General features: G+C 38.2%; 1 protein-coding gene across 2 annotated transcripts in view; it reads right to left on the reverse strand.

Moving 5' to 3' along the window:
- Nucleotides 1–7,626, reverse strand: part of WDR19 (WD repeat domain 19) — a 97,965-nt gene extending 90,339 nt beyond the window's left edge. The window contains exons 1-4 of one of the 2 annotated variants that reach the window (XM_045989079.1): nt 7,590–7,626; nt 4,248–4,339; nt 3,878–3,943; nt 1,582–1,707 (exon numbers count right to left, since the gene is read on the reverse strand). In XM_045989079.1, coding sequence (XP_045845035.1) covers nt 1,582–1,707; nt 3,878–3,943; nt 4,248–4,339; nt 7,590–7,595 — 290 coding nt within the window. In that variant the 5' untranslated portion in view covers nt 7,596–7,626. Of the gene's footprint in view, nt 1–1,581; nt 1,708–3,877; nt 3,944–4,247; nt 4,340–7,589 lie in introns of those variants that run through there. The other variant, XM_045989088.1, reaches the window with a different exon arrangement.
- Nucleotides 7,627–14,651: the final 7,025 nt, after the last annotated feature.

Consider the following 14,651-nt stretch of genomic DNA (forward strand, 5'->3'; position numbering starts at 1 on the left):
AGGTATTAAATATTAATATAAACTAATAATTAATTGGTTCCACCTCGATAATTACAAAAACATCTACCATTCATTCAGTTCTTAATTTCATGCCTGGCCATGACGCACAATTAAACGTCCCAACAACTCTGAGATGATGTGAGGAAATGGATCTGTGGGAAGCTAGATAGCAGAATCAGACATACACCAGTCTGAGACACCTTGGATTAATTATGCATTTTTCTCTGGGTGAGCATGTGTTCTCACTGATGCTGAGTTTGGTTCAAGAACCAGTACTTGGGGTGCCTGGGTAGTTCAGTGGGCTAAAGCCTCTGCCTTTGGCTCAGGTCATGATCCCGGAGTCCTAGGATTGAGCCCCACATTGGGCTCTCTGCTCCGCGGGGAGCCTGCTTCCTCCTCTCTCTCTCTCTGCCTGCCTCTCTGCCTACTTGTGATCTCTGTCTGTCAAATAAATAAAATCTTTAAAAAAAAAAAAAAAGAACCAGTACTTGATGTTTGTAAATATTCTTTTTGAACTGAAGAGCAGAGTATGTAAAATCTTTCTAAAAAGTGATGCATACCCAAAGTGTAAAAGGACAGAGCAAGAAATGAAGGTTCTCAAACCTGGCAAGACTTCACAGTGGGTGGGCAGTATTACCCGTGAGCGCACACCTCATGCATCAATCTGGAGGGTTAAGGGAAACAACGCTAAGGTCACCTTTGGTCCTGTTCTGCATGGCCACCTGGCTTCCTCCAGGTTGTTACTCCTTGGCAAACTGGAAATTTCATCTTATCTTACAACACGTGTGTGGCCTATCTGCATGTCATGTGACACCACAAGGCAGATATTATTATTACACACGTTCCATATAGGTGAAGAAACTGAGGTCTAGAGAGAGGTAAAGCAACTCGTTCAAGGTTGAACGGCCAAGTTTTAGTTGTAAATAAATGTTTCTATTCCATATGTTAAAGTGGTTTCTATTTTAGCAGAGATCTGTAATTTATTCTGTTTCCCCAGCATATTTTCCATTTAGGAACCTTTTACCCCACTCTTCACCTGCTGGGATTTTTAATCCCATGGCCTGGTCTACCCTACTCAGAGACCTTTGGAGTAGCTGAGTGGACACTGGCAAGGTGACAGGGATATGCTCTTCTCTTTGGTGTAACTGCTGTGAAGATAAGCCAACAGTTGGCAGCAACATAGAGAGTCTGACTTAGAATAAAGTCAATACAGAGAAAGGAAGAGCTCAGAGATGGAGAGAGAGTCTTGACTGCATCCCTAGAACTCCTAGATCCAGCAATGCCTGAGGCAAATCCCATTTCCAGAATTTTCCATATGTTTTGTCTCATCTTTGGACATTTTAATCTGTTCCAACAAAAGCAACTTTTTAAGAAGCTATTTATATTTTACAATCCTAACAATTTTATTCTAATTAATTGGGCAAACGCAATAGGATTATATATAACAATAAAAAAAGAAATAAACATTCTTTCATGGGAAAGTAACTCACAAATGCATCTTTATAATAATAGCAGTATTATTAGCATCAGACCTACAAATAATATTTATAAGTGAAGACTTAAAATAAAAGTTATTCTTACCTCATACCACTGTCTAACTGGCTGGTTTTATTTGTGTTGGCATCCCATAGATAAATGCAACTAGATTTCTCAGCAATCACTGCTAGGATATCTCCGTCTTTGTCCCAATCCATAGCAACACAGATACTTTTAAAAAAGAAAGCAAAATATCACTTTACATTTTCTTGAAGTAGTGGAAAGAAATTTAAATGCCTATTTACAATTTATCTACAATAAGACCATCCAATTTTGAGTAGGTCATTAACTTCCTAAAGTAAGAACTACAACTCGCTATTCACTGCTTAGATAACACTAATTGTGCAAGCAGGGAAGGGAGGGGACAAAGCGAGAGAGAGAATCTAAAGCAGATTCCGCACTGAGCATGGAGCCCGATGTGGGGCTCCATCCCATGACCCTGAGATCATGACCTGAGCTGAAACCAAGAGTCGAATGCTTAACCAACTGAGTCATCCAGGTGCTCCCACTAAGTTAAATATTTTATTGTTGTTGAGGGGATGGGAAAAAAATTTAATTCTATTTTAAATATCATTTACATATACTACATTAAATATAATTACACCTAGTAAGTTAGCAGATTTTCTTAGATCCTATAAAGAACCTGGTCTTTTGGTAAAACAAACCCATCGAGCACCCCTACAAAGGAATCACATTTGGAATCAAGAGGTAATTTGTTTGACCAAGTGCTGAAAGGTTATTTCAGATTTACAGAGAGAAAAAGAAGGTACTGATAAAAAATGAGTTTCATCCAGTTAATTGGTGCATAAAACAGATCATGGCTGGGTAGATATGGGATTGTAAATAATAGAAAACCTAGATTACACATGTTATTTCATGTTATAGCATCTTGTTTTCAATTCATGCCATAATAGATTACGAGTGATTCAACTAAAATGACAGAAGAGCTATAAACAGGAAATGCTTTTTAAATATGATATTGTTTAAAATTATTTCAAAGAGCTTATTATAAATAACTTATTATAAAAAACTTCCTTGAGAATTAACTTTTTCTTCTCTGATGTTATTTTTCACTTTGAGACTCTGCTCTGGGATATTGGCTAAGCCAAACTCAGATTAATAAGACAATAAACTGGGGCGCCTGGGTGGCTCAGTGGGTTAAGCCGCTGCCTTCCGCTCAGGTCATGATCTCAGGGTCCTGGGATCGAGTCCCACATCAGGCTCTCTGCTTGGCAGGGAGCCTCCTTCCCCTTCTCTCTCTCTGCCTGCTTGTGATCTCTCTCTCTCTGTGTCAAATAAATAAATAAAATATCAAAAAAAAAATAAGACAATAAACTAAGACAACTGGGAGTTACTTTGGTCATTTTATTTTTTGAAATGTTAAAATATGTTTGGGGGTCTTCATTTTCTCTAGTATCTTCAGACTCTGCTTAGGATTCTCTCTCCCCATCTTCCTCCGCCCCCAACTGCTGGCTGCCGAAAGCACACACACTCTCTTTAAAAAAAAAAAAAAAGTTTAACAATGACATAGGGGCACCTCGGTGGCTCGGTTGGTTAAGCATCTGCCTTTGGCTCAGGTCATGATCCCAGGGTCCTGGGATCAAGCCCTGCATTGGGCTCCCTGCTCAGCAGGAAGCTTGCTTCTCCCTCCGCCTCCTGCTCCCCCTACTTGTGCTCACTCTTTCTCTGACAAATAAACAAATAAAATCTAAAAAAAAAAAAAGTTAAAATGTATGGTGAAAGCAACTATTTTCCAACAATTTATGAGAGGAAACAGTACAGTGATATGGGCTTATCTTTTCTGCCTATGCACAAAATAAGGCTTGTTTATAATTAAATAAGAATCTTTCATATAGATTTATTTATAATTCTACTTCAAAGCTTCCCTGCAAGAGTATGGAGATTATAAATATCAACTCTAATGCATATGCTATGATTTCATTATATGAATAGGCTACATATTTCATTAACAATTTATGTATAAAACAACAAATCCCTGGGGTGCCTGGGTGGTGTAGTCAGTTGGTTTTGGCTCATTTTGAGATCTCAGGGCTGTGAGATGGAGCCCCACCTTGGGCTCCGTGCTGAGCACAGAGCTGGCTTGGGATTCCCTCTCCTTTTCCCTCTGCCCCTCCTGCTTACGTTCTATCTCTAAAAATAAGTAAAGGAATATTAAAAAACAAACAAAACAAATCCCTTTGCAAAGGAAGAAAGCAAAAGAAGAGACAGATTATATATGAGTTATAAAATTCTATTTGATTACAGCTTTAAGGCAGTAATGCTTTTTTTTATCTTTTAGGAAAGAAAGCTTGAAAAATGTTTGATCTACCTCTGTACTTACCCAGATAAGTTGATTTCACTTCTTTTTTGACCATGGCGATCAAAGATTTTCACAATATGATCGGCTCTAAAAGCAATTAGAACATAAAAATATAATTTAAGTGTTTCTTCTTATAAATGTATATTAAAAAATTAAGCTGACATCCAAGTAATTTCAGTGTTCTTTCATGACAGTTTCATAATTTGTATCTACAAAGTTATTACCAGGGAAAAAATTTTATGAACTGTGATATTAGTGGAAGTGAATGTATCATTTTTCCCACTATAGAACCATCACACAAGAACTTCTACTAAATAAATGGCGTGGTTATGCAGGCATACAACCGCCTAAAGTCAGGATGATTGATTTAAAATATTCACTGATTTCTTACCCTGTTACTGCAAGGTAGTTTCCTGATGTTTTTTGCCAGGTGAACTGTATTGGTGTGCCAAGCCAAGTCTTTTCCAGCAGTGAGAAAACACGCTAAAACGATAAAAGTAATTTTTATATTTTCCAAACATACAATTTAAGAGTTGGTCAAAGATATCACAATGTGATCATGAAAACAGTAGGGTTCAAGATGGTAAAAGCTTATTGTTAGAGCTTATCTGGAAAAAGTCAACAAAGTAACAGACAAAACGACTAATCAACAAACTTCTACAATCTAGTTGTTTGTATGGACAAACAAAAAACTTTGTATGAAGTATGGACCTCAATACACAGTAAGCATTTATTATAAATTTTGGTTTTAAATGTTTTTGAATATTAATTTTAGAAAAATTATAATTTTAATATTTTATATGCTAAAGTAAAATGATTTAACCTTGAATTCAGCTAATAATCAGTAGCATGGATTTGTAAAAATTTTTTATTTAAATTCAGTTAATTAACATAATGTGAATTATTAGTTTCAGAGATAGAGGTCAGTGATTCATCAGTCTTATATAATATCTAGTGCTCATTACAGCACATGCCCTCTTTAATGTCCATTGCCCAATTACCCCATCCCTCCACCCCTCTCCACTCCAGCAACCTTCAGTTTGTTCCCTATGATTGAGAGCCTCTTATGGTTTGTCTCCCTCTCTGGTTTCGTCGTGTTTTTCTTTTTTTCCCCACTGTTCCCCTATGATCCTGTTTTGTTTCTTAAATTCCACAAATGAGTGAAATCATATAATTGTCTTTCTCTGATTGACTTATTTTGCATAGCGTAATACACTCTCGCTCCACCCATGTTGTTGCAAATGGCAAGATTTCATTCTTTTTGATGGCTGAGTAATATTCCTGTGTGTGTGTGTGTGTGTGTGTGTGTGTGTGTGTGTGTGTGTACATACATATATATATATATTTCTTTATCCATTCATCTATTGATGGACATCTGAACTCTTTCTGTGTTTGGCTATTGTGCACATTGCTGCTATAAACATGGGGGAATAGCATGGATTTTTTATTTTTTATTTTTTTTTATTTTTAAAGATTTTATTTATTTATTTGACAGACAGAGATCACAAGTAGGCAGAGAAGCAGGCAGAGAGAGAGGAGGAAGCAGGCTCCCCGCTGAGCAGAGAGCCTGATGCGGGGCTCGATCCCAGGACCCTGGGATCATGACCTGAGCCGAAGGCAGAGGCTTTAACCCACTGAGCCACCCAGGGGCCCCAATAGCATGCATTTTTTAGATTAAACTTAACAAAACTACCATTTAAAACATGTTAACCATGATAAAAATATAAACTACTTCATTCAAAATTTTCTCCCTCTACCCATTAGTTATATTTAGTTAATCATTAAGTGTTTAATTTAGCTATAGGGTGGACAGTCTATCAACTGAAAAGCCTTTCTTTTCACTCAGTCCAGAACTGGGGTATCCAATTCAGAAGCCAGAGCTGGACTTCAAATTGAGGGTTTGAAATGTAGGTAGTCTGAATTCAGATGTGTTGTAAATGTAGAATACATATGCCTTTCAAGGAATATAAAAAAATGTAAACTATTCCATTGATAATATTTTATATTGATTACATATTGAGAAAATATTTTGGAAATACTGGATAAAACAAAATAGTATTTAAATTAATCTTACCTGTTTCTTTTTGAACATTTTAATGTGGCTACTAAAAATTTTAAATTACATTGGCTCACAGGAGATTTACATCAATGTTGATCTAGAACAATTAAGAGCATACAGCTTGAATAAAAAAATTTAGATTTTAATATTAGGTTAAATTATAAATATGTCTAGGCATATGATGCTTACACAGTACTACAGGAGGCTTGACAATCTTGAAATTAAACACCAAGGGGCACCTGGCCAAGTGTCAGGCTCTTGATTTCTGCTCAGGTCATCCTCTCAGGGTTCTGAAATTGAGCCCTGCACTCAGCAGGGAGTGTGCTTGAAGAGTCTCTCTCCCCCTCCTTCCTTGCCCCTCTCCGTGCTCATCCATGTTCTCTCTCTAAAAATCATCAATCTTTTTTTTTTTAATTAAACACCAATCAATAAGAACTCAGTATGTTAAGTAGATGAAATCCACCTCTGTTGGAAACAGGAGTGTTCTATAATCACCAGTGCATCCACATTTTGTGGAGCTTGAAAACACTTTGAAGGCGGGGGAAAAAAGAAGTACAAAGGCATCTTTTGCAGTTTTGTGACCACAATGACGCTGGAACTCCCTTCATGCAAGTGAGGGATACTTAAACTTAAATCTCATTAGCTTCATGGTAGACCTCTCCTGGCTGTGATCTTACATATCTCTCTTACGTGGAGTTACACTTGCATGCTTCATATACATTGTGGTGAAAGAGTGTAGCTTCACAGCCAGAAAACCAAGGTTTGAATTTCGCTTTTTACTTCTCAGCTGTAGGGCTTAAAACAATTCGCTTAAATAGCCTCAACACAAAATTCTCAATTGTAAAACAAGAATAATTATATCCTCCATTCTGATACTTCATAAATTGTGAAGCGCTTTTGAAATGTTATGATTACCAGTCTGTCAATTCCAACTGTCACGCTAAGAGCCAGGAGGAATCATTAGGACTTAATTTTTAAATTGAACTGCCGTTTCTTTGCCACATCAGGGCGGAGAGCTATTGCTGTCGTAAGGCAGAGGGTTTTGGAAATGAGCTGCCGCCAGTGACGCGGGATGGGATTCACCAGAAGCCTAAGTGTAGGAACGGTGCGCGCCGAAGATGCTGCTCTCGAGCCGGACTGCGCGTTCAAGTGCAGATTTCTCCGCGAATTATGTACATTAGCCGCTGAGTGATTTGTACATTCAAGTAGTCACAGGCCATACAATTTGACATTATTCTTTCGGAAGGTTTTCACTCTGTTTAAGGCTGAGCCGCCGCGCGGCTTGCCAGGGGTTCACGACAGGGAAGGCAGCAGCTGTGATGCAGTCAATGGCGCTACAACCCTCCAAGCACACAGCTCTCTCCGCCGTGCGAAGTTCGGGGTCCCTTCTGACCCAGTCCGCTCATTTCAGGCCGTGCCTTCAACTCCGTTCGCGGTCCCAGAAATGAGGCCTCTCTCTCCGCCTTCTCCTCCTCTACAATTTTCTTTCTTTTCCCCTCCTTCCTTCAACTTCGGCCCCGCTTTCCCCCTCCCCGGTCACCCACTCTCTCCCCCATTCCTAACGCATTCTGTGGGGGGGGGGCAGGCCCCTATCCTCAAAGTGATGCTCAGTGGGCTAAGAGCCAGTGGTCGCGTTTTCCCGCCTCCCCATCCCCGAGTTTATAAGTTATTTACCTTCATCTCAAGGCTCGAGCGGCCGCGCGATGTAGCAAATGCGCAGGCGCACCTGGCCTGCACCAAGAGGGCTAACGCGTTCCCGTCACCCAGGAGACCGCGCGAACAGTGACCAATCAGCGAACACCAGCTGAAGGGCGGTGCTTCGCAGGAGCCTCCGCAGGAGAGGGCGGGAGGCGGGGACTGGAATCACGTGACGCTGTCTTCGTTAGGTCCCGAAAGCTTGCGCATCTGGAGGCCCTGCTACGCCCTTGCTTCCTGGTTGGGCTCTGATTGGATGAGAGCGAGGGACTCGCCCGAGAGAGGTGGGCTCTATGAGCCCGGAAAGGCGCCTGCGTACATTTCGCTTTCTGGTTACTAAGCTGCCAAGGGTGGCGGGTGGGGGCGCCCAGAATCAAGGAAACGAAGAGGCACTGACTGTTGGATGAACCGAGAACGGAAATTTGCTCTTGGGGCAAATACTTTTACACAGTACGCGCAAAGAGGACTTGGACGGGCCCATGTCTCATCTCTTTTTTTTCCTTTCCAAGCTTCTGGGCTAGAAGAAACAGGATGTGAGAAGTAGTTCTTCCACACACCCCCCAGGCGTTAATAGGCCAACTAAATTGGGCAAGAAAAATGAGCACTGAGTGCTTCTCTCTTTAGACTTTGGACCTGGCAGCTTTTCCCTAAATATTATTACCCTGCCATAGATTTGTGCTTATATAGTCCTGGTTTTAGTAATTTGAATGCTTTCTCGTTTTCCCCGTCTAGTCTAGCTAAATATGTCAATTTTGTTGGCCTTTTAAAAAAATGGATTTTGGTTTTGTTGATGTGACAAGCTTAATTGTGTCTCTTCCAAAAAATATGTTGAAGTCCTAACCCCTGGTACTTGTGAATATAACCTATTTGGAAATAGGGTATTTGCAGATATAATTAAGATGACAGCATGGCCGTAATGTAACACGATTTATGTACTTAGAAGAAGAGAGAAATTTGAACACACATGTACAGGGAGAATGCTATGTGACAACAGAGGCAGAGAGTGATGTAGCTATATCCAAAGAATGCCAAGGATTGATGCTCACTTCAGAGCTAGGAAGAGGCAAGTAATAATCCCTCCTCCCCACGCCCACCCCCGTTTCAGGGGGGTACAAGGCCCTCAAACACCTTGAAGTTGGACTTCGAGCTTCCAGAACTGTGAAGATAATAAATTTCTGTTGTTTTAAGTTAACATGGTTTGAGGTATTTTGTTACAGTAGCCCTAGGAAACTAATACAGATTTTGGTACCAGAAAGTGGTGTGTTGCTCAAACAAATACCTAAAATGTAGTAATGGCTTATGGAGAGAGGCTGGTAGGATTTTGAGGTACTTGGTAGTAAGCGTAAATTGCTTTGAAGACATGGTTGGTTGAAATGTGAACATCAAAGGTGTTTTGAGAGCTCATTTAGGAGAGCTATAGAGGAAGTTTCTGCGTTTTTTAGAGGTTGTTATATATAGATATATCCTATATGTCATATAGGTTGTTAGAATGTTGCTGAAAATATGAATGTTCACAGTGCTTCTGGGGAGGCCTCAGATGGAAATAAGGGACACGTTATTGGATGCTTGTTATAAAGTGGTAGAGAATTTGGCTGAATTGTGTTAGGTGGAAAGCAGAATTTGGAAATTATAAACTTACATATTTAACTAAGGAGATTTTCAATTAAGAAGTTTGAAGGTACAGCGTAGTTTCTCCTTGCTGCTTAGTAAAATGTGAGAGAATGGAGATAAGATGAGGATGAACTGCTAAACACAAAAAAACCAGCACTTGATTATTTGGAAAATTCTCCAGCCTATCCAGATAGCACGTTCTGGAAACAGGGTCAAGGGTATGGATACACAACAATTTACTAAAGAGATTAGGCATGTGACTTATGAGTCCAGTCAACCAAGTCAGCAAAAACAAAGATTAGTGAACTTCAAGATGGGCAACTTAAACAATCCCCTCCCAAAAAGACCAACAGCCAGGCACTGAGAGATGTATAGAGCATCACAGAGTTTTGAAACAACTTCAGGAGCCCAATTTATGTGTAACTGGAGTCCCAGAAAGGGGAGGGAGTGGAGGAATAGAATATTTGAAAAAGGAAAGGTTGAAAAAATTTTCCAAATTTGATGAAAATCCTAACCCCACAGATCCAAAAACTCAATTAACACTAAGCAAAAGAAACATGAAAAAAATAATAAAAAGTTATCTAAAACCTGTGATGAGAGAAAATCTTAAAAGAAGCCGGGTTAAGAAGATAAATGCATAGAGGAACAAAGATAAGAAAATGAGTAGACTCCTTGTTGGAAACCCTGTAAGCCAGAAGACTGTGGAACAACATACTAAAGTGCTGAAAGAAAAAAGTTGTTCATACAGAATTCTATACTCAGAAAAAAGATCTTTCAAAACTGAAAGTGGCCAACAAACTGAGTCCAGCAATATGTATAAAAAAAAAAGAATGTACACCATGACCAAATGAAATTTATCCAAGAAATGAAAGCATAGGTCAGTATCTGAAAATCAGTTAATACAATATGTAATATTAATATAATAAGGGACAAAAAATGTATGATCATATTAATAGACAAGAGAAAACCACTTGACAAAATCCCCAACCCTTAAAATTCAACAATCAATAAACTCGGAATGAAACATATTTTCCTCAAACTGACAAAGGTCATCTGCAAAAAACCATATAAATAACACTATACTTTATGGTGAAAGGCTGAATGCCTTCTCCCTAAGCTTAGGTGGTAAAAGGGATAACCACTCTCGCCACTTCTACTTACCATTGTATTAAAGGTTTTAGCCAGAGGAATTACTGAAGAAAAGAAAATAAAGACCATCTGGATTGGAGAGGAAGAAGTAAAACTATGCAGATATCATAAATTTGTACAGAGAAAATTCTAAGGAATCCATTAAAAAACATTATAATAAACTAATAAATGAGTAAGTTTGCAGGATATAGGATCAATACACAAAAAGTGGATTGCATTTTTCTCTTCTAGAAATGAATAATCCAAAAGAAAAATATTTTTAAATCTATAATAGCATTAAAATAAGGTACATAAATTTAATAAAAATACAAGATATATACACTAAAAACTATAAAATTTGCTTAAAGAAATTTAAAAAACAAATGTGAATACATGCCACATTCATGGATCAGAGACTTAATAATCTTAAGATGGCAATACTCCCCTAATGTATAGATTCAATAAAATCTCTATTAAAATCCCTATCCTTTTTGAGGAGATTGAGAAGATGATACTAAAATTCATAAGGAATTTCAAGGGACTCAGAATACGCAAAACAACCTAGAAAAAGAAGAACAAAGTTGGAAGCCTCCCATTTTTCCATTTTAAAACTTAAACTGCAAAGCTACAGTAACCAAAACAGTGTGTTATTAACGTAAGGATAGCTATATAGATCAATGGAATAGAATTGAGAGTCCAGAAATAAAACCATACATTGGCGTGCAATTGATTTTCAAAAAGGTTGTCAAGACAATTCGATGTTGGATCCCTAACTCACAGAATATGCAAATATTAACTCAAAGAAATAAATGCAGTAGTTAAAACTAAATAGTCTTAAAAGAAAACATAGGAATTTATTACTTTAGTTTAAGTGATTGTTTCTTGGATATGACCCCAAAACCACACATGACAAAAAAACAAAACAAAAACTGTGGACTTCACAGAAATCAAAATTGTTGTCCCTCAAAGGATACCACCATGAAAGTGAAAGGCAACCCACAGACTGGGAGACAATATTTGCAGATCATATATTTTATAAGAGACTTGTATTTAAAAAATGTAAAGAAACCTTAAACTCAATAATAAAAAGACAACTCCATTAAAAATGGGCAAATAGGGGCGCCTGGGTGGTTCAGTGGGTTAAAGCCTCTGCCTTCTGCCCAGATCATGATCCCAGGATCCTGGGATCAAGCCCTGCATTGGGCTCTCTGCTGAGAGCCTGCTTCCTCCTCTCTCTGCCTGCCTCTCTGCCTACTTGTGATCTTTGTCTGTCAAATAAATGAATAAAATCTTTAAAAAAAAATATGGCCGAATAATTTGAACAGACATTTCTCTAAAGTAGATACATGAATGGCTAATAAACCCATACAAAGTTGCTCAACATCCTTAGTCATCAGGGAAATGTAAATGAAAACTACAATGAAATGTCCCTTTACATGATATTCATTGTCAGTTTAATTTGTATTTCTCTGCGTGCTAATGAGTTCAAACACTTTTCTCTTGGTCATTTATGCTCTTCTGCACATTATTTAACAGTATTCACTAATTTTATTGGGTTGTCTTTTTTTTTATGTGCCAGTTTGTAAGAGATCTTGCATAATCTTGTGTGTTTAAGTATTTTAAAAACAGCTACTTGGTTCTAGCCTTGGTTTTGGAGTTTTCCCCTGCTTATTGACTTTCTTGATTTTTTTAATTCTAATTTTTTTACATTGAAATCTTTAATATATAGTATTTATTTTTGTAAATGACATCAAATGGAGTGGGGGGGGGTCTTCTTTTACATTTAATGTGGCCCAAACGCTTCTCTAGACATTCACTCAGGGTAGAGCTTGGTCTACTACATGTATTTTTATTATACCCAAGAAAGGAGTCTGCAGGCCAGAGCAACTTAAGTTACTCCATTTAGTTTCATAAAAAAATCATTTCATCTTGGTCAAACTGCTGCTATATACTCTTGGCTCACCATACTGATGTCGGCAAGAACACAGATAGTCTGCATTAGTCTCCTTATTTTGTCTTTTTTTTTGGTGGGGGAGGGGGTGTCTTTTTCTAACCCCTATAAGATCTTGGTAACTTGCATAATTCCCCTACTTTCACTGACTTTACTTATTCTATTTTCTTTTTTTAAAGATTTTATTTATTTATTTGACAGACAGAGATCACAAGTAGGCAGAGAGGCAGGCAGAGAGAGAGAGAGAAGGAAGCAGGCTCTCTGCAGAGAAGAGAGCCCGATGCGGGGCTCGATCCCAGGACCTTGAGATCATGACCTGAGGGGAAGGCAGAGGCTTAATCCACTGAGCCACCCAGGCGCCCCTACTTATTCTATTTTCATTATCTAAACTTACATCTTTCCCCACTCTAAATCATTTCCTTATGATTAATATTGCCCATTCAACAATTCTTAGTCCAACCAAAGGAATTTATTTCAGGTCATTTAGGAATGCTAGAACTTTACCATATATTGTATGCAATTTAATCTTTTTTCACTGTATTATAAAATTGTGTTGTTTTATTAGCTTTTCATGTTTATTTTTAATTTTTTCTGGCTTTTCATTTTTAATATTTACTCTTATCTCAAGTTTGATGAAAATTACAGAACTGGTCACTTTTAGTATGTTTTTAAGAAATTGGCTGGGAACACTTTCAGGCCTGTGAACATAATTTTTCTAACATTGCAATAACTTAGTAATTAAACAAAGCTGATAAGTAATGGTCATTGCATACTTAACTTTAAATACGAATACTAAATACATTTGAATTTTTAAACATATTAATTTTTGTGCAGTGTTTATAGATTGTGCATATGTGTTTATAGATTTAAATGTTTTTAAATTGTAAAACATAGGACTCTTTTAAGGACTGCATAGTGTAATAGTGAATTGAACTTGGTCATAAACTCCCAGTTTAAACCCAGTTCATGGCACTTACTAGTTTTTTGGTTTTGTTTTTTAAAGACTTTATTCTTCAGTAGTCTCTACACCCAATATGGGGCTGGAATTCACAACCCTGAGGTCACAAGTCACACGCTCCACTGACTGAGCCAGCCAGGCGCCTCTAGTTTTTTGACCTTGGGCAAATTATCTCCTCCAACTTGGTGCTCTGAAGTTTAAAATGGCAATAATAATACCTACCCTCAGGGCGCCTGGGTGGCTCAGTGGTTTAAGCCGCTGCCTTCAGCTCAGGTCATAATCTCAGGGTCCTGCTCGGCAGGGAGCCTGCTTCCCTCTCACTCTCTCTGCCTGCCTCTCTGCCTACTTGTGATCTCTCTCTGTCGAATAAATAAATAATCTTTAAAAAAAAATACCTACCCTCATTTCATTTTAGAGAAAATTGAATTAGTTAAAAAGAGAAAAAAGAAAATGTAAAATTCCACTATCAATATATATTGGGTTTTTTGTATATTTCCTTCTGGGTTTTGCTTCTATGTGTGCCTGTTTTACTATGCATTTATAATTATGGTAGGTGCATGTATTTAACACATTTATTTAGGTCAAGTAATAAATATAACATATTTATTAGGCTGTTCAGTACTGAAAATAGAAAAGCATACGTTCCTAATAAAATGGATTTTGAGTTTTCCCATACCAGCTTAAGTCAATTCTTCAACTCCCTTTTGCTGAATTAGAAGCTGAATCATTTAGATCATTGGTTCTCTAACTTTAGTGCGTATCTGACACATTAAATGTATTAGAATCACCTGGTTGGGGGTGGCTGGTGAAACAGATTGCTTGGCTCCACCCCCACTCTCTGATTTAGTAGGTCCACAGTGGAGCCGGAGAATTACCATTTCTTTCTTTCTTTCTTTCTTTTTAATAGTAAGATTTTTATTTATTTATTTTTTAAGATTTATTTATTTGGGAGAGAGAGAGAGGATGATCGGGGACAGGGCAGAGGGAGAGGGAGAGGCAAACCCCCACTGAGCAGGGAGCCCGACATGGGCTCCATCCCAGGACCCTGGGATCATGACCTGAGCCAAAGGCAGACACTTAACTGACTGAGCCACCTCGCATCCCTCAATTTATTATTTTTAAATTGCAAGAAGCATTTGGTAGTATTTTATATAAATCAGGGATCCTAATTAATGCCTGGTTTTCTATTTTTTTGTTATTCTTGTTTTTCTCCTTAGGCTGGAATAGGAAGGATTTCAGTGGGGAGATAAGAAACGATATTGAGAGGGGCGCCTGGGTGGCTCAGTGGGTTAAAGCTTCTGCCTTTGGCTCAGGTCATGATCCCAGAGTTCTGGGATGGAGCATAGCATTGCATCGCATCGGGCTCTCTGCTCAGCAGGGAGCCTGCTTCCTC

The sequence above is a fragment of the Meles meles genome, chromosome 2, assembly GCF_922984935.1.
Source record: "Meles meles chromosome 2, mMelMel3.1 paternal haplotype, whole genome shotgun sequence".
NCBI lineage: Eukaryota > Metazoa > Chordata > Mammalia > Carnivora > Mustelidae > Meles > Meles meles.